Raw genomic sequence first — 25,737 nt, 5'->3', positions numbered from 1 at the left:
TTTTATAGTTTTTTATTCTGAAATACACACAAATTTCATTCTCCTCCTGTCCACAAATGCCTTAGTTTGAAAATCTAAATCCACTGTCCTAGTACACATTTCAATGCTGAAGAGTGAAAATTTAAGAGCAAGTCACTCTTAATAACATCCTATATATAACCATGTACAAAGAGAAGTTTGTACATGACAAAACTGTAGAATCAGACAGAATAGTATTATGTATTTTAAATATCAATTAATGTGCCCTAAAGCATTATCTTTATTTAGTAAAGTTAAACAAACTACACAATATCAGACAATCAATCTGAAACAGAGAAACAGATAGAATTCAGCCCCAGCCTGGCATTTAAAACTCCTTAACCACAATGCTATTCCTTCTGTATGCTGTATATAATGTGCTTATATAGAATATGTAGTACTACATATGTTAGCTCCTGCTTTTTCACAACCAGACAACCAGTTAGGAGAAATGGCTGTAGTTTAAACAAAGCCACTAGTGTTATACTTTCCAAAATTTTGTACACACCTGAGAGGAAGGGCTTTTGTTAGACACTTTAAAGACCTGAAGAATTAGCATTATAGTTGACTAAACCAACAGGATGTATCTCATATGTCCAGCTTCTTACTGAAAAAAACAGAACACCAGAATTCCAAATGGAGCAACACTGAATACAATTTTATTCGGCATTAAGAATCACTGCCCCCCCCCCAAATAAAAACAAAAGCAATGACTGTTGTTTCCTCTCTTACCAGTCTCTTAAGATATATAACGTCAGACTTGCAATGGAAAAAAAAATATATATATATATATAAACAAAGCCAATCAGTAGGATCAAGTCTCTCTTTTTACAATTATATTTCCATAGTTGTCTCCAATCAAACTAATGCTCCAAGACCAGAACTATCACATTAATGGTTACTTTTCTTTATTATCTACAAAACCTTTCCTGGCCAAAGTAATAAAGACTCTATAGGAGTCCGATAACTTTACAAGGTGACGGCATTTCTGTGTTTATTGTAAGCCATTTCTATTGCGAATTGCTAACAACTTTTCAAAGTGCAACACTGATTTGGAAATGCAGGAGCACTAATACATCAATTGCCATGACTAATGTATAAACTTTTAATGACCTTGGCAAAATCCATCTTTCATTGGGCAGGTGCCACTATTTTGACTGTACAAATGTTTTGGAAATATGTTGAAAACTATACATGTCTTGGAAAATATTTCAGGATTTCAGTATAGTGAATGAAGTTGTATTAAATAAAAGTTTGAAGTGGAGGAGAAAACACACCCCAAACTTGTACAAGTCTCTACTTTCTTTAAAAAAGGAGGAGAGACAACCTCCAAGTGCTGTACATTCACAGAATGTTGACTTTTTATCCAAACAAAGTAAGAAGATAAAACACTATTTTGAATGGTTTTCACTTTCATTCAGTCACTTTCATTTTCTTGTTTCAGACCACCTCCTTGTTCAATATTGCTCTCTCCATCACTCTCCTTGTCCCAGTCTTTCATAGATGCTCCCATCATGAAGTCATCACGCAGTATATTCCATTCTGGCCCCTCTTCAGACTTCATTTCACCCTAAATATTTGAGGGGAAGAGAGGGAGATGAGATGAATGTAAAAAGGTGGCAGTGAAAGATGGAAGTTCTTCAAACAATCAAAATAACGTCTCACACTTTCAAAATTTACATTGACAGACATACTGAAGGCTAGCTATTTATGCAAATTGATATAGAAATATGCAGGACAATCAAAAATGATGCTAATAAGAAAACTTGTTTTAACCAACTAATAAAAGAACGTGGAAACAAAACAGTTATTGCTCACAGATGAAACAGTCAACCCTAGGCATGGCTTTCTTTACTGAAATCTTTCTTGGCAATCAAAATGGATTCATGATATCATTTATTAACCCCCAGGTGCTGCTTCATTAGAACAGTTCTTGGCACATTTCTACAACACAAATATGGATTTAATAAAGGCTTAAAAAAAACCCAACATTTAATATTTAACATATTTTGCGATATGTGAACCAAATCCTCTTTATGTGGATTATTACCTCACTACCTGGGCTTGTCATATGGTGCAAAGCTGCCTCTAAAAGAAACTGAAAGTTGATCTACACTCAGCAAGCCAACGGCACCTTATTCCAAATTTCCTATTTCTTGAAAGTGGACAAACTGAGGCCACACTACATGGACTGGTGAATAATAAAGAAAAGCAATAGGAGCTTAGTTTTAGGTTAGCATTGAAAACATTGCTAGGTTGCAGTTCTTCCAAGTGACAGAAGGTATTTGGGCAGTGCAACAGCCCCATCCTGTGGCAACAATTTTAAAAAACAGTATGAAGTAATTCCTACATTCTTAATGTTACATGCCTTGACGTGTAATGTTTTCCACATTCTTAATGTAGGAAAATACTCAAAACTGTTCCACATACTAAAAGCATATTTCAGTGGTTTGAGCCCTAGTAGCAAAATATTTCTGAGGAACAACATGGCTCAGTGTCCAGTAAAGAAGCAAAAAACCTTTCTACCAAACAGTAATTGGGTGCAGTGGAAAAAATAATTTGCTTTTGCAGGGCCTTTGAAACAGAATTATACAGGCATCTCAGAGAGCGCTTTTCCCACTCTCCCTGCTCAAAAGGGCAGGATTCAACTGACTCATCACAGTTTAAGTAACTGCCACCCCCTGATGGTGGATGGGGATAATCTGTTATGGCATCCTTCTGTGTTAATACTGCTTGATCAAAAACAATAATTGAAACAGGAATGTCCCTCAATAAGATGCCTTTGCAGATGTTGCTTTGCCTTCTAGATGCAAAAACTGTAGTAAAGATGATTGCTGTGGACATTGTTCATGCCTCTTCTCTGTAAAGCATATGTATGAGCAATAACTGCTTTGTTTCCATGTTCTTTTATTAGTTGGTTAAAACAAGTTTTCTTATTAGCATCATTCTGTACTCCTGTGAATATRCAATACATCAGAACATATTAAGCTTACATTCATGCAATCTCTGGGAGAAAGCAGCATAAAGAATTCAACAGCAAGAGAAATAAGGAAAAGAAAATGCAGATCCATCACTATAAATCTAACACAACATAACACCAACAGAAGCTATGTGGGTGCAAGAAGTCTGCCAGCCAAACAAGACATGTATTTTTAACAGCCATTCAAAACAGAAACAATCATTTAGAGATGTGACTTGTTCTACAGTTCTTTTAAAATGATTACTCTCACAAAAATAGGATAACAAGTCTTAACACTTTCCTTCCCAAAAGTAATCTCCCAGGGCCCAGTTCAAAAAAGAGAAGCTCTACAGATGTTCCTCAAGATGCTTGTACTGCGTTTCRGGTTGTTTTTTGTCTTCACAGCTGCTCTCATTAATGCCTGTTCCTAAGGGTAACTCTTCCATCTCCAGCAGCAATACCCTTTTTCCCCAGGGTAATGGCTCCTATCCACTTTCACTCTTGCAGCAATTGACTTCAAATGCTATATCCAGCAAAGCCTGAAAACATCTAAGGCAGAGTAATCAATAAACTGGAATTAAAAGTGTAAAAGATAAAGTAGGTCCCTAGAGAGACCTTAGAATGTCCATGCGGGAATAATCTGTATCAGTGGAAACACTGGTACTACACTGAGGAACACAAGGAGAGAGTAGTTCTGTTTTTAACTGTATTCCAGTTGTTTTATACTACATTCACCTTTCCAAAGGGAGAGGCCGAAAAGATTACTGAAGTCACTCAGCCCTTCATCATCACTGTCTGAACGTGCCATAGGGTAAAATATGAAATATCCAAATGGCTATCCAAATATCCCATTTTCCTAAAACAAACAAACAAACAAAAAAACAAAAAAACACTCCACATTTTTCCACTCTATGCTTTTCCACATGTACAGATTTTTTTTTTTTTTTTTTTTTTAAAGAACAGGACAGAAGGAGTATGTTATTGTCAGCAATGACAGGGAAGTGCTCAAACTTAGAAAAGCCCAATGCTCAAATTCATCACAATCTTATATTTAGCAAGAGATTAGTCCTGCTTCCTAGCTAGGTCAAGAGAACAACAGGACAAAAGCAGGACCTCAACAAAAGAGGGATGCTGATCTGACATAGCATTACCTACTATGTAATGAGCCACAAAGGTTTGAACAGAGGTTTACACAAGTACTAAGGAGAAAGACAGAGGCAGCACGTCTGTGCCTGGAAGATGGAGATTAAATGTTTGAAAGCAAATATTTAATCAATTTTAAGCATGCTGCCAAGTGAAGGAAAACCCACATTTAGTATCTTCACTCTTAACTCATTTACTACTCTATTTTCCCCTACAACAAGAACTACTCTAGTCTTTTGTATCACAAAAAATTCCCGAAGTCTTAACAAAATATGCAACAAGACTATTTGTATAATTAACAATTAGTTCAACTGTAATATCACTTCCCAACTTGTTTTATTTAAGAATGCTAATGTATTTGGGTTTTCAATGCCATAATCTAGTTCATCTAAATAAAACAAAACTGATTCTTGGCACTTGGAAAATAAACTAGCTTTCATTCCATACAACTACTTTGAGTTTCCAGTCAGCTGCTCATCCACACATTTCACTACAACACTGAAGTCCCCTTTGAACATCCCCAAATGAAAAACAAAACAGGCTATATAAACATTAGTGTGTGCTGCTAGATAAAATGGATTCCGCGAGTAAGACAAAAAGTGAAATACTCTCCCCCTGCTTTAAAAACACATTTGAATGGGTTTATTCCCTGCTTGAAGGTGTGGTAACCTATTTTAAGAGACATGGGGGCAAGGCAGAAGCAGTTCCTAAAATATCTCAGAATATTTATCACTGATACATGGTGACGCACTTGTTGAAATAAGCTGAAATAAGACAGAACAAAACCTGAAGTTGCGGATACTCTAGTGCAGGTACCCATTTGCTAGGACAGACTGATAGTGTCTGTGTCATTTTTTTTCTCTTTTGAGTTTGACTATCTTGGCTGCTTGGTGTGCCACCTAAGCTATAACAGCATCAGTTCAATCTGGCACAGCAAGGGTCTGAAGTGGGGACATGCTTCCTGAACTAATTTTGCTTTGAAGACATACCTGCAAAAATCTGCACCAGGACAAGACGACCTATAATTCTTAGCCAAGTCCTAAGAAACACAAACAAAGCTTAGGGCTGACACGCAGAAAAAACTTGCTTGCAGGATGTGTTATTAGGATCTGAGCTGGGACTGTCTCCTGGATGCTTCTGAAGTAATTGATCTGTGAAGGCCCCATGGCACCAGCAGCAGCTATATAACTATTCAGTTAGAARTACTAGAGCTAAGAAATTAAATAACCCTGTTTTGGTTCATTTCTCTTATCACAGTAAAAGTTTGGAGCTACATAATTCACTCTTGCTAAATGAAATTACAGTAACCATCTTGAACTGAGACTTACCAAGCACAACACAGGAGCTGCTGCAGACTGCACTGCCGCTTCCAAAAGCTACTGCCCTCGTAGCAGAAGCAAACGTGTAACTGCACATCAGTTGCATCAGTCTGCAAACCAATGCCCTAGCTCAAAACCTGCTTGCTTTGAAAGCTTAAGGGAATTAAGTCCAGTCTGTCTAAGTCACAGTACATTGTCATTTCCCTCTACTGCTTTACTGGGACAGCAAATTCTTAAATCTGGAGCRGCAAAGTTTGCCAGAGCTTTTCAGAGCCCTATAAGTAGATAAAAGTCTCATACTGCTTCAGTGTGGTCTTGGTAAGCAACAAAATAAGTCTGAAAATAGGACACAGATTAAAGACAGCATTTCACTCTGCTTTCCACCAGCTTGTCACTTCAACATACCTCAGTTTCTTCACCTGCAAAACAGGAGGAACACCTACATCACCACAGAGATTCCCCTACAGCCTACCTGTATCTAGAAGACACAATAACTGCAGGGCATTAACAAACAAACATTTTTCAAAACTAAGAATTACAATCAGCACTCTGGGCTTCCACGCCTTTGCTCCGTGTCCAGGAAGAACTGCCAGAGCTTGCAGGGGCATCTCTCTTTACCATCACATACAATAAGCGTTTATTTGTACCTGTCAAGGGAGGAATTTCTAACATAAATATCTCTAAAGCAACAATTTTAGAGTCTTGAGAAAACATTTCCAACGTGTCTAATTAATTCGAACTGCCTGCCCAGTTTCCTCCATTTTGCTCAATACAGCCATTTGAGAGCTTGAAACATAGGGAGGCTTTTGTCACAACGAAGGAGGTGGAAAGCGTAACTGCCAAAAGACATTCTCACATACATCTGACAATCACCCTTTCCTGTCAGCCTGCATCTTTCTCCAAACGACCGCTGCTATTCTGCTGCCCATTCCCAAGCAAGCTGGTTTAAAACTCCCTCAGCAGAACCAGCACAGAGATACCACGAGGTGCGTGAAGCCTCCACATGAAAGCGCTGGGAAGTGGAAAGGGGACGGAAGACGAACACCACGAGCATACACGTTACCCCTAGGCTTGTTCTCAGGGATATCCAGCTTCCCAAGCTAAGAGAAAACAAGTTTCCTCTAGGCTGGGAGGAAAAAAAAAAAAAAAAAAAAAAAAAAAAAAAAAAAAAAAAAAAAAAATCTCCTAGCGGGGGGGAAAAAAAAAAAAAAAAAAAAAAAAAAAAGCAGCCTACAGCATCTAAAACAGCTGTATAAGTAGAAACTAAGTGTAAAGATTTTTAACAGAAAAATGATACTTCAGTTTAATCATTAGCACTGCTCACAGCTTTAACTGATTTGAATCATAATAATATCTTAGCTATAAGAAAGCTTTCCATATACACCTGATGCTGAGAAGACAAAAAGCCACAGGCCTGAAAACAGGGACTACCTTCTATACCTGCAACTACCTGGAACTTCTGAGCCAAAGTCTCACACCAACACACTTTACTGGATTTTGGAAAGCGTTTTTGAGCTCGCAGAACACACAAGTTGTACAACAGAAGTCTCTTCTGCTCCACAGTAATTCTGCAAATCATTTACTCCTTAAGGTAAGAGTCATTCAACACATATTTACATTCCCCTTCTAAATGACAAATTTGAGTGACTAAACTGAATTGCCTTGGAATATTTAAAGTGACACTGTACTGTGGATATCACCAGCAGCACAGGAGATTTATTCACAGTGTGAACCACAAGGTCTCTTGTGCACACCAGAATCTGTACTGACATTTCTAGTAAACAAACAGAAGAATAAAATTTTTTACAGTGTGTTTTGAATCCTGCTGTTCCTGTTCAAACTTCTCTGCAAGTAAAGCCCTGGAATTATTACTACAAGACAATGGAAGCACAACAAATATTGATTTTCATTTTGAGTACAGCCAGAGGACCACCCAGAACTTAATAACCCGCATGAGGCATCTCCCCATTCTCTTATCTTCCTCTGGGGTTTACTACAACTGGGCATGTGTGAATGAGAAGGAATGTTTTGGGTTGGCATGCAGAGGCTTAAACACACACCAACCCATGAAAGGTCAGAACTGAATTACAGAAATTCTAAAAATAAACATTCATTTGGACTTAAACAATGAAGAAAGATCACTAATATCATTATTAAATGCTCAACTGCAAAGAAGCATAACAGAAAGCACTTACGAGAGAACCGATTTCTTTAACCCTGGTTCATTAGAAACCTCATAAATTGGTATTTCTGCCAGAAAATACAAAAACATTTWAAAAATTCAAGTGTGACATGGGGCCCTTCTGAATGCATGAAGCTTTGGAGTCTTCAGTGTCTGTGCTCCAGTTCTGATAGCAGTCATCTCGGCAATCCTTCCACTACACAAGGAATTTTACCACACTACTGCAAGATGACATCTGGCCATACCGGCATTCAGATTCTCATTACACCTGTTTTTAAGTGACGGTGAAAGGTATGGAAGTTTTACAACTGCAGGCTACTCTCAGAAAAAAGCTTCTATTTATTGTTCCATATAGCACCGTGTCCCTTCCAGAACACACACAACCATGCATATCACTTCTTTTAAAAAGGAATATAATCAACCTGAAACCTACTCAGTTGACCTCAAAGATGTTTCAAGAAATATAGTAAGCCTAGCTCCTTCCAATTTGTGACTTCACAGCTATAGAYGCGCTTCTCCCACTCGCACGCAAATGAGGACTTTTAAGTAGGTACCAAATAAAAGTTAGTTCACAGCAGACTGCAGACCATTACAGAGAAGATACCTAGACAGACAGAAGGAACACATCCCTCATATTAGGTTATCATGTAACATATTTGTACAGCAAGTTTCCAGATAATGTTTTCAGTGTGCCATCCCTGCTCATTTTCAGTCACATTCGTTCTTTCTTCGGTAAAAACAATTACCTTCAGCTATGTTTTGACCTTCACATTTGCAATGCCTGTTTATCAGCAGTTACACCACCAAGAGTGAAATCATTCCCTATCATATGACCACTGCTATCTTGGTATTCACTTGATGCTCAAACCCTTTTCTTCATCTCTAAGTCTCTATACAGCTTGCATGTCTAATCCACTTGAACCATAGGATCCTTAGAGCAAGGACAATTTTGATACTGTTTGCACAGCACCTAGATCAATGAATTCTTTACATAGAGACCCAATCAGCCCTGTGGTTAAAAACCAGTCTCTGATCAAGATTTTTGTATTTAAAACACTACGTTATACTTCCACTCCTTATCAGACAACAGTTTGTATAGAAAGTTATGGTATTTGAAGTACTTGAATCATAAAATCTTCTTCATAAACCATGTAAGGTTTAAGGTAGCCACAGTGCTACCGTACTGATACAGCGTATCTTAATCCTGACCTAGAAAAACAAGGCTGTTCTTTAGAGAGAATAGGTTTTTTTAATGCAACCTAACCCCAAGCCTCAGCTAAGAGCAGTCTGCCAAATCCTGGTCATTTTGTGCCCAAAACATGAGCTAGTATGGGTTAATAACCAACAGCAAACTTGCATGGACTCTGTCTTACCGGCAACTTTCACCAATATTCCTAAAAGGAAAGTAGTGAACGAAGAACTTCTCTATTTGGAAAGATGTGATTCAAAGTAAAGGAGGAAAGAACGAAACTTCCCAGAAACTTAWCATTTCAGCTCAGAAAGGAACACCACACAACAACTTTCCACAAGTGATAAAAATGTCTTCTATCAGTCAGCTGGTCCTACATTTCTTTATGTGTATTTCCTGCAGTAATGAAGAGTTATGGAGTAAAGATCAGCTCTCACCCTGCACATTACCCAGACCCACAACATTCTTTCTGCAAGTCACTCAGTTCCCCAGCCCTTATACCGTACCTGGAAAACATGTATGTGATAAAGATTATTTCCTACAGGTGATGCTCAAACCATCCACTGTTTCTCATAATGATTCAGCAAGAGGCGCAGCAAAGTGAGTTGCAAAAGGTTGTCTTAAACAATGAAGGTTACGGTAATGACAAAATTTCTTCACTTCCAGCACTTAAGAAATTATCTCATATCTGATTAGGAACAAGTGGGACAACAGCCTCCTCTTTCTGATTCAGGACTTCCACTCGGGTCCTGAAACAAGTGCAGTGATCCAAAAAACTGGGGGGAAGGAAGGGGAGGAAAAACCACAATGAATTAACTTTTGTGTATTTACTGAAGTTTGTATGACTACTAAGCAACTTGACTTGCTAAACCCTCCTCCACATTGTTTTTTTAAAAGCAGTTTAAAACTAAGAAGGACTACGCAACATGCCCGTGATCCCAATCTCTTTTACTATCAAACTATCCTTTCTCCTCATTTCCTACCCTTCCTTCTCCTTCAAAGTTTCTGCACAGGTTTTTCACAATGCCCACAGATCAAGAAGAAAAACCACATACAGAACACTTCAAAAGCAAACTGAAAAGAGGTCAGAACTTTCCAAGAAGACAGTTTTAGTATTATTTGCAGTAACAGTAGGTTCAAAAAACAAACAAAAAACAAACAGAAAAAATCACCAAATATCTGTTTTAAGCTGTCAGTGAGTTTCAGAAACAGTCATTAAAAAACAGTGAGATTCTTCCATAGGGAAAAGAAAAAAAAAAAGTCAGCAACCCTCTAGCCATTCTTCTGGTTTGATCCATCAGTCCTGAACTCTACCAAGACAAACAGGCCATTTCTAATACACATCTTCAGCACTCTGGCAATCAGAATATATCTTAATAAAACTTCAAAATAAGGGAATCACTTTTCAAGATAATTTGCAACAGAAAGTGCTTAGATGGGGGAAACAAACTTGTTCAGATAGACAAACTCCACCCTTTGTTACTTCCAGAAGAGAACCTGTTTTATACGAACTTTTTGAAAAGTTTGAATATATTTTCTCTAATTACATCGCCATGTCTGTAAGAGTTATGAATAAAGTCAAAGGTGGAGCACTGCTTTTACAAGGTTCACAACTCAATTTACTAGATAAAAGTGGAGCTGCTTTTTTTTTTTAGTTGATTTTTCTTTAAAACAGGGCTGTGCCTACAATCCTAACTTTGTGAGATTTACTCAGGGACAGCATTGGTTGAAACTCTTAAACTGACTCAGTTACAAAAGTCTGTAAGCAGTAACCTGAAGTACTTAATTATCAATTAGTGGAGTTTAGTCAGTGGTGAGAACAAACTTTGGAGCAACCAGGTAGACAGCTGTTTGACAGTTAAGGAATTTTGTAAATAAACAACCGAATTGGAATTTGGGAAAAGTGAAAGGTCCCCAAAAGAATAATGACCTGAAAAATTCAGGAGAAGGAACAGCCTTCTGCCACCATGACAGGCAAAAATGCAGAAAATATTAAAAGGAAAGGAGGAAAAAAAAAAAAAAAAAAAAAAGGAAAGGTTTCCCCAGATCTACTGACTTTCACATCATAGGCTATTACGCCTTCAGTCACAGATTAAACTCAAGACAAACTTCCATGAAAAATAACTCTGCAGATCATAGTTTTAGACTTCCATAAAGCAATTTTAATAGGATTAGACATTTTGGATGTCTGTGCATTGTGTAGTTACGGGAAGATCAAAGTAAGATGTAAACCACAAGATGTACAAATGTACCCCTCCCTGTGGAGGTTTTAGACATAGTTTTACTGAAAAAACAGCCTGGCAGCATCATCTGGGAAAACAAGGTAATACCATAATCACCTGTGCACTCCTAATCAAATAGCAAGGCAAGTTACTCTCAAATATTATAGCTGGAGCTGGTAGAGCTGTCTTAATATTGTMCTACATTCAGTTATAAAATTTCCCATACTTCAACTCCCTTAGACTGAAGTTTTCCAATGCAGTTATCTGCTTCAGGCTGAAGGTTTGGGGGAAATCTGAACTAAAAATACTTAGCCCTTTTCAAGATGAGATTAACCTAAAACATTTTGTCAACAGCTCTAAGAAGGAAAAAAGAAAGAAAAAGATTTCTTATAGGCATCCATGAAAACCTTCTGTCATTCCTTTTTGGGACTTAAAATCTGTTAAGGACTTATTTTGCAGCTGGAAATGTGCCTTTTGCCATCTTCATGGACATCTTTGCAGATCTGGGGGCTCCCCCCCACCCCAAACCTCAGGTCATATACGTTCAGTAGAGATACGTGAGGCATTCAGCAAATTCTCTTAAAAAAAATCTGTTCTCACTGATCACATACTCTCTGCATCTCTTAGAAGACTGCAATAAACTGGACTGTTCACAGATCACGCTGACAACAAGGGAGCAGGTCTTCTTCCTGTGCAGTTAGTTCTAAGGGTCACTGTAGCGTTAGGCACCAGAATGCAGGACTGTACATAGGACATGCTTGGTCCTGTGCCACCAAGGGAAAGAACCTGACAAGAACATAAAACATGAAAAGGATAAAAAAGGTTGGTGAAAAGAGAGCAAAAGCACAAGCTTTTTCCCTTTCTGACTTCTGATGAAGTATAACAGAAAACAGGCTGTGGGAGACTGAAAAGGAGAGTAGAGGGGGAAACCTGGGGATAAGAACACAGGGAAAAAGAAGGTGAATCTGGTGAGATACTGCCATTACATAGCCTTTACTCTTCTATTCTGGAGCTGAACCCACAGCATCAAGTTCTTGACATCTAACAACCAAACACGCATAACACTGGCGAAGACCAACATTTCCATGTAACCAGAGATGCATGTTACCAGCTACAGTGCTAACTCAAATGATAGGGAACTGAACTTCTACATCTAAACACCCAATCCTGCTGATGACCCAAACTGGGTGAGCCACTGTGTCTTCCTGTAAATAGATTTAAAAAAATAAAAAGGTTATCAACAATAAACTTTTAAAACCACACAACTACCCTTTATCTTAAGGAACGTAAGGAAGTTAGGATATAGCAAACTGATGGCAGCCTGTACGATATTTATCCATAAAGGTTTAAATTAGACTATGATGTGTAATTAAGTAGTCAACAACTATTGGGATAAAACCATAAAGTTACACTAAAAACATCCAAGCATGTAGGAGGTGGTCTTCAAGAGAGTATACACATTTGGGAAATACAGATACAAATACAAGATTCATAAAAGAACCCAAATTAAAATTTCTGTGCATGTGGTGGGAAGACACTTATTAAACTCGGGAGAACAAGTCTACTCTGGTTGCAGCTGAACTATTTGGCTGCCTCTTTCAATCTGCTGGAATACATGCATGTGTAGTCACTCCTTCAATCAGTTCTGTAATGTCAGCACACAACAGTTGTAGTAATAAACTACTGCTACTCTTCCACTCTACAATGTCATTATCACCTGTTGAGATAAAAATTTCCTTTCAAGATTAAAAGAGGTGTTGATACACCTTACAAAAGTTGCTAGGAGAAATCTATGCTTTCAATCACACTTCAGAAATAAAACATTTCCTACAGCTGGTTGAAGCAGTTGTTCACATTCCTGTCCATCCGAACAGGTGTATGGATGAAAATAATCAAGCTTTTTACATTTCTGTACTATGGAAACTGAAAAAAAGGAGTAGAATGACATGCCAATGGCCACTACTACTGCAGCCGTAAGAAAAAGAAGGCAGTGCCACAGGTTTTAAACAGATCTAACTTTTCAACTGTAAAATACACTTACACCCTCATCTAACTTGACAAGTAAAAGCTCCCATTCCACTTCCTGCATCCCAGCAAGAACATCAGTCAGAGCAAAAGTCAGAAGTGTAGCACTCCTGCCCTTGAACAATCTTGAAACTACTCTTAGAATTAAAACATTTATGGATTTTATAAGTTTTATGAATAAAAGAAACATCTCCAGCCAACCTGATTCTAATCATCTGCACTTCAATTACTTACTAAACACCAGGCTCATTTATAAAACGCACTTTCGTCAGAAGAAACTTTGCTAGAAAATTATTTCAATTCTCAGTCCAACTCTAGAGCAAGCACTGAACAGTCTCATATGAGTAACAGGTGACATGAAATAACACTTGCACTCTTTTCTGCCAGTCTTTCCTCCTCTTAATAAATTATTTTAGAATAGATACTATTTTGAGACCAATACAACAATTCTTTTTTTCTAGCTGCTGTCACAGCATAAGAATCAAATTGTACTTCTAAGTCATGTAGTCAGCAGTAAAGTTTATAGAAAGATTATCTTGCAGAGTTTGAATCATGGTAACTGAAGTAGAATGGAAAATCTTGTTCTTGTTTCCACCATTTAAATGCTCTGCAACAGATTTGGCATGAGAAAACTTACAAGTTGAAGCAAACATGGGTGATTCAGAAGACCATGCTTCAAAGACCTAATTCAAAATTAAAGGTTTGCGAGTGCAGACTATACTTCTCACAAAGAATATTTGTAATTTTCATACCAGTTATTTATTTTATCATTCAGTAATGCTTTGCAGGGAATAGCACAAATGATAAGTGAAAAGCCAAGAGTAGAGTTTTTGGTGCTTCTGCTGACACCATATAACAAATGGCCCTGCTGGAACTGACATGCAGTGAAGGAGAAGAGTTGAGTCTGCCCTGGGAATGTTAACTCTGAATTGCTTTGTTTTCATACAGTTAAGATTTCAGTCCTCATATAATTCACTATATCAATCAACATGTCTCTACAGGTCTGAGAGATCAGAAGCCTCATTCAACCTTAGAAGCAAAGTTACTTCCTTAAGCCATAATACTAACAGTGCCCAGAAATTTGTTAAGGATACTTAAAGCACCCCTTGAGTCTAATCTAATTCACTGGAGTCTTGGACTTTTAATTGGAGCACGGAGCTTTCATGAAAACTGGAGTACGTTATGTATACTAACATAACCTGAAAGTAACAGGTATGAGAATTGAAATTAGCCTCACTACAATCACATACTAAAATCTATCCTTGAAACATACCATGACAAGAAAAAGAAAAACTCTGTGTAGGAGGGGAGTTTCTTGATCCTTAACTAAGGATTTTAAAAGAAAAGGGTGCTAGAGAGCAAAACATTTTCCTAACAAGGATTTGCCACAATCTGTAATTCATTATCATTCAACTTCAGATCACCAGTTCCAATTAGTTCCAGGCCAGGCCAAATGAACAGCTGACAGGCTACAGAAAAGAAATTAATAGACTCAGAGCCAGTATAAGAAAGAAGTGTCCGTGACAAAAATGCCACTTATGTTAGACCCTGTGATGTCTCTTTCAGAAGCAACTGTCTGAAAAGTTATTCAAAGAGAAAGGAACTTACCTCCACAGGAGGGGGAAAAAAAAAAAAAAAGCACAACAAAGCTGCGCTGGAGTAGTGCAAGGAACCCTTCACCATCACCATCTACTGCTGTTTGTTCTGTGGTCATGAAGCTGACTTCAGCCTCCAGGACTGGAAAGCCAGCATCTCTGAATGTACATTTTTTTAAACCAGTAGATTAAAAATGTATCTCTTAAAATATCTTACAGGTAAGCAGCAGCAAGATACAACCAACACATTGAACTGAAAACTTGTTCTATAAGGATTGTGTTGAACAAGACTTGAAATGCCTTCTATCTCCTGACAAATGCTATTTAAAAAAAACAACCCCCCCCCCCCACACACACACAAACAACAAACCAGCGGTATTTTTAAATTACTTCATTCTTCTCCCACATCGAAAGGCTTTTGGATAAGGAGGGGGATGGGGGGGAAAGGAAGGGGAGGGAAATCAAATGATTTCACCCAGAGGCAAGCCCTGTGTATAGTACCTTGGAAAAAAACAGGGAAAGATATTACACAAGTCAGCTGGCTCAGCAAGGATTAAGAAATACCTTGATAAACAGTTAATGATATGAAAGGCAAAGCTTTTGGCACCAGCTCAGAAAAGTAATTACTCCCATCTGGGCACACAAAACCTGAAAGAGGGCTACAGTTTCAGATGGCAAGAGAAATTTTTTACAGCATTATAATCTTTCTTTCATATCTGTATTGGGTGAGGGGTAAAAACTTGCACCAGACAGTGTTTAGGCCAATGGCTAAAAAGCACGTAAGACCATAAGCAGCAGAGCTCTTGCAAGGGCACAGGTTGCCTGCTTTTCCCATTAACAGAAGAAACTAAAAGAAAAAGAACAAATTTTAGAAGTTGGTTGTGCTAAAGTGATAAATCTCAGTGCTATAGATGAGCCTTTACAGAGCATGTATTTTCTTTTTCATATGCGTATATATACACGACTAAATGATCAACCACAACAGAGCTTTATAAGAGATTTCTTCAACATATTGGGAAGAAGTCACCACTCTTTAAAAAACATGGTGGCAAATCTTGCACTCGCATACCACTGCGGAGAGCAAGAAAAAGTAAGTATTTGACCAGTCTCACAAACATAGTCAAGTCTCCTTTGCATAGCACAAGGCTTGGTTAAGAAAGGTTTGCTTTCACTGGGAAAACTTTATTCTCCTATTTTTCTTGCTGACTGCTAGTTTTATGTGGGTGGGGTAGTGTTTTTATTGTTCTGGACTGTATTTTAATTGATGGCAGGGTGCCTAGAGTTTGGGATTGGCATCTCTTCCATTGTTTATGTTGAAATAAATAAATATATTTCCCCCTCTTTTTAAAAAAGAAATGCACGCCATACTCAATTGCTACAACCAAAACAGGCTGCTACCAAAAAAAAAAAAAACCCTACACACAAAAACACCAAAAAATCCCACACCTTCATATGACACAAACAACCTACTGGACTCCCGCTCTAAGGAATTCACCATCTCCTCGGAGATCAGCCTCAACCCTGCTTCCCACCCTCCGAAAAACCCACAAAGACCAAGAAGCAAAGATATGATGAAGGAAGCCAGCAGTAGTGTTCAGTGGCAGAATGTTTGTATCATTCTAAGGAGGAGACTGAAGATCCGATTTTGGCCTCAGCAAGCAAGGGAATAGGAACGTGCTAAACTGGTAAGATATGTTCTCAAGAGAAAATAAGGTGGATTAAGAACAGCTTGGAAAAAGTTCTTAAAGAGTTTGGTTCAGTATTGAATGAAGAGTCACTGCAAAAGGAAAAGGGGGAGAAGAGGAGGGTGGTCTATATTGGCACATATGACTATTCCGAAAAAGCAAGTATGGCTTTAAATTCATGATGCAAAACTCTCAGGTTTGAAGTTTTTGTTTGGGGAAACATGAAAACATCACCTGTCAATGCTCAAAAAAAAAAAAAAACAATAACCAGTCAGCATCCAAAGCATTATTTCTCCAAAGCACTTAAATGGAAATGTACTGGTACTGATGCTGCCAAAATCAGACATTTGTTCTAGAGTAAAGAAACATTTGAAAACTATGTTTTCTGGCCTAGTAATTAGAAAATTACCCTGCTAAATTCTTACACAAAGAAAATAAATCCTAGTTTTTGCTCAGCTATTGAGTCAATGTCAGTGTGCCGTGTTTTTGCAGCTGATATGTAACTCCCATGGTTGTCAAGTTAATAATCCTGACCAGCCTTTAACAACAGCAGTAGTAGTAGTAGGCACTGCTATTACTCTGAAGTTCTTTTGCTATTCCCGGGGGAAAAAAAAAGAAAGAAAAAAGAGAAGAACCACACACACACACACACACACACACACACACACCCCATCCACCCAAACAAGCAAGCTGGAATTATTTAAGGAGAAATAAAGTGTCAGCACCAAGCTAAATTGTCCTCATTATCCAAAGAATTTAAAAAATACTTTAATATTACACTTGCATGAAAATTCTATGAGCTCTTCATGCCAGGCAGTGTTTCAGCATGCTCCCCAAGTGCACACAAACAAAAAACATATGACAAACTGTTGTCTCCCAACTGATTAAAGTATTTCTTCTTGGCACAGAAAAGCACTTAGTTAACTGCTGTGAGTCTGGGCCAACAGAAGTATTCCACCCACTACCAAGCACAAAGTTCAAACCTGAACACAAACACGCTTCAAAAAATGGGCAACTTCTGAAACATGAGAAAGAATAGGTCTAAGCAACTTGTTTTTAACTCCAAGCTACTTGATGAGTTGAAAGGACCAGTAAAGAGTTGGATGAGACCATCAACATTGTCTCTCTCACTTGAGCATGTTTGGAAAAAGTGAAATATGTTAAAATACTTCTTTCCAAAACATCACATCAACAATACAGCCACACCAACTAATGTACACAGAATTAGGGAAAGAAAAATCCTACATATAATGTTTAATATGTCTCTTAATAGGCTGTCATTATAGTTTCTTTCCATCATAACACAGTTCTTTCCATCATAATGTTCACTTGTATGGCAAAGCCTTTCAGTTCCAAATACCATAATTATTCAGAGCAAGGGAGTTCCAAATGCCCAAAACTGCATACACACAAGTTGTATGGTCCACTATACCATCTAAAATACAGAGTTACCACAGGACACACCAGGCCTTTTACAATATTAAAAGGCTGTTAACTATTATTGTCCAAATTGCAAATTTTACCTATTAAAACCTATTAAAATCTAGCAGTTTGTTACATGCTTGGTGCAAAGTCCAAGATAAAGTCCATCTTTCTAATTTAATTTTTTTAAACACAGCTAAACCTTACTAATACACAAGGCTTGATGTCCAACAAGATAGCTTCCACTGTTCTGTATTTTGTTACTCAAAAGAGAGAGAAAACATGCTCAGAGATACTCAATCCATGGGCTTCAAAAAACCCCAGACACTTGAATAACAGCTGTTCTAGAGAGCAGGCATATTAACAGATAACAATTATACTGGGAAAAGATCCCATATGAGTTATTTCACTAAGATGAAGCCTACCTGTTTACTTTTTGTGGCCTTTCCAGAGGGATTCTGGTTTCCTTTAGCACCTTCCATGCTTCGCAGAACATTGATGAAGTCTTTCTTTGAAACAGATGACATCAGTTTAGCACGTTGCCTGTCAGATCTCCCAGCTTTCTTCACCTTCTCATCAACATTCTTTTGGTGCATCCTGACAGCATTAAATAACTGTACAACACCTCTGGGATGGGGGGAGAGAAGCGAGAAACAAAAACAAAAAACAACACCACTTTTTACATCAAGCTGCCATTACAGAAATGAACCTTCTACCAAAGCTACTACTCAGCACAGATGCTAGAAGGCTTCTAGCTCCAAAAATAGTTACTTAAAACCTCAACTTAGTCAAGAAGTAACATTCACTACAAGGTAAGAGGCTTTCAGTTTTCCATCTGCCTTCACACCTACTGCTATGAACTAGTAACCAACAAATCACTTAAAGGCACATGTGGTCAAGGCTCATGCGCTTTAGCTCTGTAATTATTCATACCGCGATATAAGGATGGTACATTGTCCCAAGACTAATGCAAGAGCATGTGGCATCCCCAGAAGCATGCTGTACACCCTACAACCAGCTGTTAAATTCCTTAGGATATTAAGAACAGCATAAGTAGGGGGACAGGGCGGAAGAATGAGTCCTGTAAGTAGACAAGCATATGCAGGCATGAGCAAGGTATTCAGCTGGTTCCGTGACATCAAGCTACTGTAATGCAAAACAGGCAACTGAACACAAGAAAAGTGAGTCTGGTGAATACTGTATGGAGAAGACAAAAAAATAAACACACAAAAAAAGGTAGAAGCAATTGTTCTGCATTTTTAAAGTATAAAACTAACAAAGTGAGGTGCTGCAGTAAAGCACTTCTGCTAAGCAAATATTGCATTCTTGTCTAAGTTTTATGCTTCTGAAATCTTTTGCTGAACTTGATACTGTACAATACAGACCTGTATATAAATCACTCGGCTCCTGCTAGTCACTTCTTAAGAGTTCAATCTGATTGGAAACAGATTACCTATGCGGACTTTTTTCCCCCCCTTCTTTTCCTCCCCTTAAGATAACATATATTTAAGGAAAGCATTCAAAAAAAAAAGAAAAGAAAGAAAGAAAGAAAGAAAAAACCTCTTACCTCGTGGCAATTCTCTGAAGATTTCTCTCTCTGTCTCTGTCTTTGACAACATCTGGCTTCACTCGGCACATCATTTCCCACTCCCGCTTTTTATCGAGCTGTGTTATAAATATTGTTATGCAAAAGAACATGGAGCATTTGAGAATGTAGCATACTCTGATGGAATATGTAGCAAGAGGGGAAAAAATGATAAATCAGCAAAGTTCAGTTTACTTGAGGGTAAGGGGAACTCCAGAATATTTTTACAGGGCTGGACAATGGGTCTAAGGGAAGTTTCTAGCGCTGACACATAAGGGGCCTCAATCAAATCTCAAACAATCACTTGTCTCTATAACAAAAAAGATCAGAGTCACACCACAGTGATGCCTCTGGCTGGAGACAAGCAAAAGGAGTCTAGGGAAAACCCAAACACCTTCACACTGACTGCTAGGGACAAGGGAATCATTCAAAGACAGCTTTTAACCCAATCCTCCAAGCCTTCATAAACTGATCACTGAGCAATTTATACATAATAAAATCCTGGACCTATCAAGACAGGCATGTCACATTTTGGGCCTCAAGAATTTTACTTCCTCCGCTGAATTAATCACCATACAGCTCTGTGATCAACAATGGCATGTGGCAAAGACTACAAAGAACAGAACCCAAACATGAAAAAGAGTACAAAGTACCCACGGAGAAGCACTGCCATATACGACATTGATCAGTTTGGTTCTTGAAACAATGAGCTTCAAAACAGAAAAAATCATTTTTCCCAGTGTTATCACTGGCCACAGCAATGCCGGCTGTATATTCCCATTACAATAGTAGAAAGTTGCATTTCCCCAGCCACTGCTTCRGGAATGAGGTAACAACGGTGACTTTTTAATTTTCCTTCTAACAATTTAGCAGTGTTCTAGTCACGGCAACATTGCATGAAGTCTGTGTTACACAAGAAGTCTTTCATGGAATTACAGAGTCCTTATCTTTATAATTCCAGGCAGACTACTATGAATACGTGAGTTTATGACCATGCTTTGGCCTTTGATCAAAAGAACTGCCCTATTCTAGCTTCCATCAGCAAGAAATTAATAAAAGGCAGACTGTTTTCGAGATTTTTTAATGTTGAACAAATCAGTTCAGAGCCTTGCAGCCCACCTCTGCTTTGCAGTACTGGAGGAAACCAGGTTTTTAGGTAATCATAACTGAGCAAATGCCTTATTGCAGCCCTCCGTATTTAAAAGGCAGGCTATGGCCTAACCACAAGATGTCCCAGAGTATCAGATAGATAAGCCGGTTATCCCATTAAAACAGAACTGGTAAGAAGACACATCAGAGGTATTTGTATATTTTTAGCCTGAAAAGAAATCAGTTATAGCCTGGAATTCAACTCCACCAAAAAAAACACACAAACTACTGAATTATCAACATAGTTTTGTTTTCTTCATAAGTTTCAGAACCATAAGTAATTCAGAACACGGCCATAGTAATAGAAAACTGCTATCAGGAAAATCAGTGAAGGGAGCAAACACAGTGATTCACAAGCACATAAGGGATTACTACAAATTTCAACCCAGAGGCCTTTGATTTTGGAAGTCACAGCAGAATTTAACTGAAAGCAGTTTTCTAACCTTTCTCCCTCTCACCTTCTATGACAGAAAGACAGAATTATTTTCACTTGTAATGCCCAGAAAGGCATTTATACCCTAGATTAACAGCAGCCATTAGGAAACTGAGCTTCAAGAACTGCTTTTCATTCCCTCAACAGCAAAAATACCTTAGGCTGAGAGCAAAACTGACTGCAACAGTCCTGCTGCCAAAGATGAGCCTGTGTGATGGCCCAGAAAAAACAGTAAGGGAAAAGGCCTTACAGCATGCCTGCCTGGAAGGTCAAAAAATTCAAGCTACTTGAGATCACAGCAAGGAAGAGATTCTAAAACTGAGAAAGAATCTCTGAGTGCTCTCCCAAATCCCTGCTTAGGGGATCCTGGGCACATCCTCATCTGACTGCGATTGTACAGGGAAAAATTTTGTCTCTTTCTCACCTTCCTCCTCTTCTCCAATCTTTCCTGCTTTTCCTTTTCTCTCTCTTTCTCCAGTTTTTTATTCTTAGCCAAGATGACGGACTTATTTTGTGGAATCTTTTTGTTGAGCACTTTTGCCATGGCATCTGCCCAGCCTGCGCTTGGGCCAGCTTTCGAACTTGATGCCTCTTCCACCACATTGCCAAGGGCTGCTGTTTCATCCTCATCATCACCCTCCAAGGTTTCACCTCCTGAAGAGTAGCTGTCTTCAGGGAGCCCTGAGCTTAACTCAGAACCTAGGGAAAGAAAGCAAAAAAGGCATCAGAATTTTTTTTCTAGTGTGAACCCATCACTACTTGAATTTCCTCCATGTGTAAATGTTACCAGAGTTCAGGTCCATGCACCGCTTGCTGTTACAACTGATTCCTTGAGACAGTGCCCAAGGAAGCATGCTCCACCACAATAAATTTATCAGAAAGTACACAGTGCAAGTGTTTGCTTCTCTCAGCAATGATTTAAAGTGATTGGGGTTGGGTAAAAGGGATAAGACAGCCTTGGCAATTTATTATTAGATGAATGAATATTTTGATGATTTAAAATCAAAATATAGGTTTCTAAGAAAAGATTTCAGTACAAAAAACCCTATAAATTGTATGTACACATACATTCATAAATATGTGTTTGTGTATATATGTATGTATGTACACACTTACATACAAACTGCAACAGTGACACCTAGTGTTTAAGTGCATATAGCCAAACTGGTTAACCTGAAGGTAGGTGTGCAYTTCCTACATAAAAGCAAAGCTTGCTCAAGAGAAATAAAGCCAGCAAAATATGATTAGCAAAACAGAAAGAGCACACTTTGTGAATTAAGACAGTTGTCAGGTATCTCAAACGTAACCAGAGGCACTGAGACTTCCGGTATGAGTAACTGCTCAGATTCTTCACACACACACACCCCGCAAATTCAGATTTCCTTCCTCCACGCTCTTAAAAATAAAAGCAATAAAAATATTGGACTTTGGAATCAAGCAATAGCAAGACATGAGAGAACAGCCAGCCAGACATCAAATCAAATCTACATGAGGAATCTTATCTCATATCTGTTCAGTGGGTCAAATAGCAAAAATAAGATCTTCAGCTGTGAGGGTGATTAACTGGAACGAGCCTCACTCAAGTTTAGGGTGTACTGAAACGTATTTGGTTGTTTCAGTGGACCCATCTTATCACATAATGAAGAACAGTACATACAAGTGTCCTGCCATTATTAGCTACCATTCTACTAATATTTGTACCACCCACACATTTTTAATAAATTATTTCATATATACTTTCAAATCCCTGAAGCAAGTGATGAACAGAATAAGGCCGGGTACTGACTCCTACACAATCCCACTAGCAAGGAGACAATTCTCCAGTGACTCTGAGATATCAGCTGACTGGTTTTGGTCTATCTAACACTCTCACACTACTTTAGAAAAAAATAATTTAAAATCAAAGTGTTATGTTCTACTGAACCAAGCGTTTTAAATTTTAACATTTTTACCACCCTTTAATTACCTTTATCAGCCAAACTGTTAAGAGACAGGTCAGGACTGCTTGAGAAGTTCTGTTTTCCATAAAACTACACAGACAACATTAATGATAGTCTTGCCCTCTCGTTCATTGTTAATCAATTGCATATCTACTTACTTTACAAGCATAAACACAACCTGTGGCCAGACTAACTCATTTTGCTGCCTTTTCCATTTGTTTTTTTGAACCAGCAGTAAAACAAACTAGCAGCAAAACAGTCATGTTAACCAATTTAAAACTAAGCCTGTAAGGCCCAGACATCAGAGGACAGGAAGGCACTTGGCCATCATTATGGACAGAAGCAAGACTATATGTTTACATCACAAATGTAGAATAGAAATACTTACTGAATATCTACGGCTTATATATACACAGTATGATTTTTACTAACTGTATTAGTGTTCTGCATTCATATTATAGAATGTAAAGTACAAACATGGTCATGATACACACAGCAAGAATTACTGTTTTTTTAATAGCCCTTACTATAAAATGGAAATCTGGAAGTGGAAAAATTGTTCAACACATTCAGTAATCACTAAAAGCTGCATCATCTTTACCCTATCAGTACGTCTCTGTATCCTGGTTTCCAAAGTCAAAATCAAACTGTTGGATGCACAGAAGTAGATGCACAGGTAACAAAACTTGACAAGTTTTCAGTCCCAAGCCTTGTCCACACTAGAATATCACCATCCTGTTTTAAAACCAGGAATTAATTCATATTTGTGGCTTCTTATACATACCAAATCTAACAACTACCTAAAGTCTGAACCTGAACTCTGCACACTGTTTAGGAACAACTGCTACAGTTAGCCATAAAAACCACTACAGGCTTGGAAAAAAGAAGAAAAGTTGCAAAAGCACATATTAATTTTCTTCTTTATACCACTGCCTCTGCCAATAGAGTTAACTATGAGGCTAATGCCCCATACCAAAAACACTGTGGAAGACGAGCAGGACTTTCAACAATTACAGAAAGGTGAATAAGGCTTCAGCAACCAGCCATGACTTATTTTGAATATGTCGGGGGATCTTTCAAGAGCAAGAGATAAAGCACATGTATGTCAAACTAACCTAAACTTGATGAATTCTATCAAAAGAACCACCTGGAGTTCTGTTCTGAGTTTCAGAGGTTCGAGCCTGGCATAGTTTCAATATAAGAAGCCCTAATTCTGCGGTGGGGAAAGTTACGTACATCTCCGCTCCTTATTCACCTAAACTTGCTCGGTGATCTAGGTGTGGACACGTACAAGTAAAAGTATCAAACGTTCAGAAACTAGTTCTCACAGCAGCTCCCATGCAAGTCTACCTCCTGGGAGACAACAGCGTCCCTCAAAACAAAAACCACTGCGAGCTTAAGGCTCCAAATGGACGTGGTCTTGTCTCTTCCCGGAACAAGGATAATGAGGATCTTTCCTGCTGCATTACCTAATTAAGAAGCGATCACAGCTAGTTAGTTACATCACAGCAGCACAGAGAGACGAGAACCAGTAGCGAACCACAGGCAAACGACGGAGGAGCACCGCGTTTACACGGCGCTCCCGCTCCGTGCCCTCGCTGCAAATTACTGTAACTGCTGCCACTCGCAGGTTTCCTTCAGCGCACCGCGSAGCGGGCGGACACCGGCTCCGCGCAGCAGAGGAACCGCACACGCGCAGGCTGCCGCTGAGCGCGCGCCGCGCCGCGCCACGGCCCTCCCGGGAGCCTCTGTCACACCGCGACAGGCCTCGCCCCGGCGGCACCGGGCAGCAGCCCCGGGAAGTCGCTCCGAGCCAGCGCTCCGCAGCTCAGCGCAGAGCGCAGCCAGAGCCGCCGAGGCGCCGCCGCAGCCCCGCGGCGGGCAAACGCGGGCCCGGGAAAGGGGGGCGCCGCGAAGCCAGGGCAGCTCAAGGCGGGGCCGGGCACGCCCTGCCAGTCCCGGCGGCCGAGGAGAGGGAGCCCCGCGCCCGCGCCCCTGCGCCCGCCCGTTACCGCTCTCTGCCTCCTCGCCCCCCGCGGCCGCCCGTCCACGTGGGCCCGCCAGGGCGGCCGCCATCATGACCGGGGCGCGCGCTCGCTAACCCCTTCCGGCGCTCCCCCCGGAGCCGCGAGCGCGGGTTCCGCCTCCCGACGTTCCGGCCCGGGCCGCGGCGGCGGGGACGCGCTTCGGGCCCAGCGGGGTTTCCCCGGACAGCGGGGGGGGAGGGGAAGGAACCATTTTGCGCTCAGAAAAGCAGATTATCCACTCTGTGTAGGAGAAAGAAAAAAAAGGACTCTCGCTTTAGGTTAGAGAATCTCCCATTTTATTARCACTAAGTTTCTGTTGCTTCCAAGCCAGTATGTGGACTCACAGGTTTCAAGAGCAGACAGTAACACGTCTGATCACCCAGTCGCTCGATCTGATACCACTGTAAATAGGTACGTCTTGAAACGAGTGCCAGTTAAAACACCCAAACTGTAAAACAAGCAAATCTTCTTAAGTAATTTCTCACTTAAAAACGCTTCAAACTAAACAAATGAAAGTTTGCTATCAAGAACTACTGTTGTTACCACAATTAAATACGCTGGTAGTCCGAGGCTCCGGGATTCCCCGTGTCCTGGAGGTGCAGTACAAACACCCTGGAGGTCTAAAACGGTGTCTGTAGATATGAGTGTAGATGGTAAGGTATCTGTGAAGATTTGCTTCGAATGCTTGTTGTTTTAAATCATAATCATTCAGCCCATTTGTATGGATCGCTCTTACGCACATTCCTTGACACCTTAGAGAGCCTGTATGTATAAACATATATTAAAGTAAGGGGGGCTAGCTCATGTTGTAGATGAGATGCAATGCAATATAATATGTAAAATA

At 39.4% G+C, this 25,737-nt stretch overlaps 1 protein-coding gene across 4 annotated transcripts; it reads right to left on the bottom strand.

Moving 5' to 3' along the window:
• Positions 1–234: 234 nt before the first annotated feature.
• Positions 235–24,970, bottom strand: RRP15 (ribosomal RNA processing 15 homolog). 4 transcript variants are annotated; one of them, XM_026088856.1, is made up of 6 exons: positions 24,879–24,970; positions 21,351–21,625; positions 19,327–19,424; positions 18,185–18,386; positions 11,644–11,818; positions 9,352–9,586 (listed from the first exon to the last, which is right to left on the bottom strand). In XM_026088856.1, the coding sequence occupies exons 1-5, from the start codon at positions 24,943–24,945 to the stop codon at positions 11,690–11,692; spliced, it is 771 nt and encodes a 256-aa protein (XP_025944641.1). In that variant the 5' UTR covers positions 24,946–24,970; the 3' UTR covers positions 9,352–9,586; positions 11,644–11,689. The 4 variants fall into 4 exon arrangements, with proteins under 4 accessions (XP_025944639.1, XP_025944642.1, XP_025944641.1 ...); XM_026088854.1 differs by lacking the exons at positions 9,352–9,586; positions 11,644–11,818 and adding an exon at positions 235–1,588; XM_026088857.1 differs by lacking the exons at positions 9,352–9,586; positions 11,644–11,818 and adding an exon at positions 3,284–3,833.
• Positions 24,971–25,737: the final 767 nt, after the last annotated feature.

Source organism: Apteryx rowi, unplaced genomic scaffold, assembly GCF_003343035.1.
Source record: "Apteryx rowi isolate R43461 unplaced genomic scaffold, aptRow1 scaffold_79, whole genome shotgun sequence".
Lineage (NCBI taxonomy): Eukaryota > Metazoa > Chordata > Aves > Apterygiformes > Apterygidae > Apteryx > Apteryx rowi.
This window is presented reverse-complemented; position numbering and strand designations above follow the sequence as displayed.

Bases quoted from the DNA above. Each gene is read 5' to 3' on its own strand.
- RRP15 (XM_026088854.1), bottom strand. From the start codon at position 24,945: ATGATGGCGGCCGCCCTGGCGGGCCCACGTGGACGGGCGGCCGCGGGG. The intron at 21,626-24,878 runs GTAACGGGCGGG...TTCTTTCCCTAG, and splicing joins GGGCGAGGAGGCAGAGAGCG to GTTCTGAGTTAAGCTCAGGG. The intron at 19,425-21,350 runs GTGAGAAAGAGA...TTTATAACACAG, and splicing joins GATTGGAGAAGAGGAGGAAG to CTCGATAAAAAGCGGGAGTG.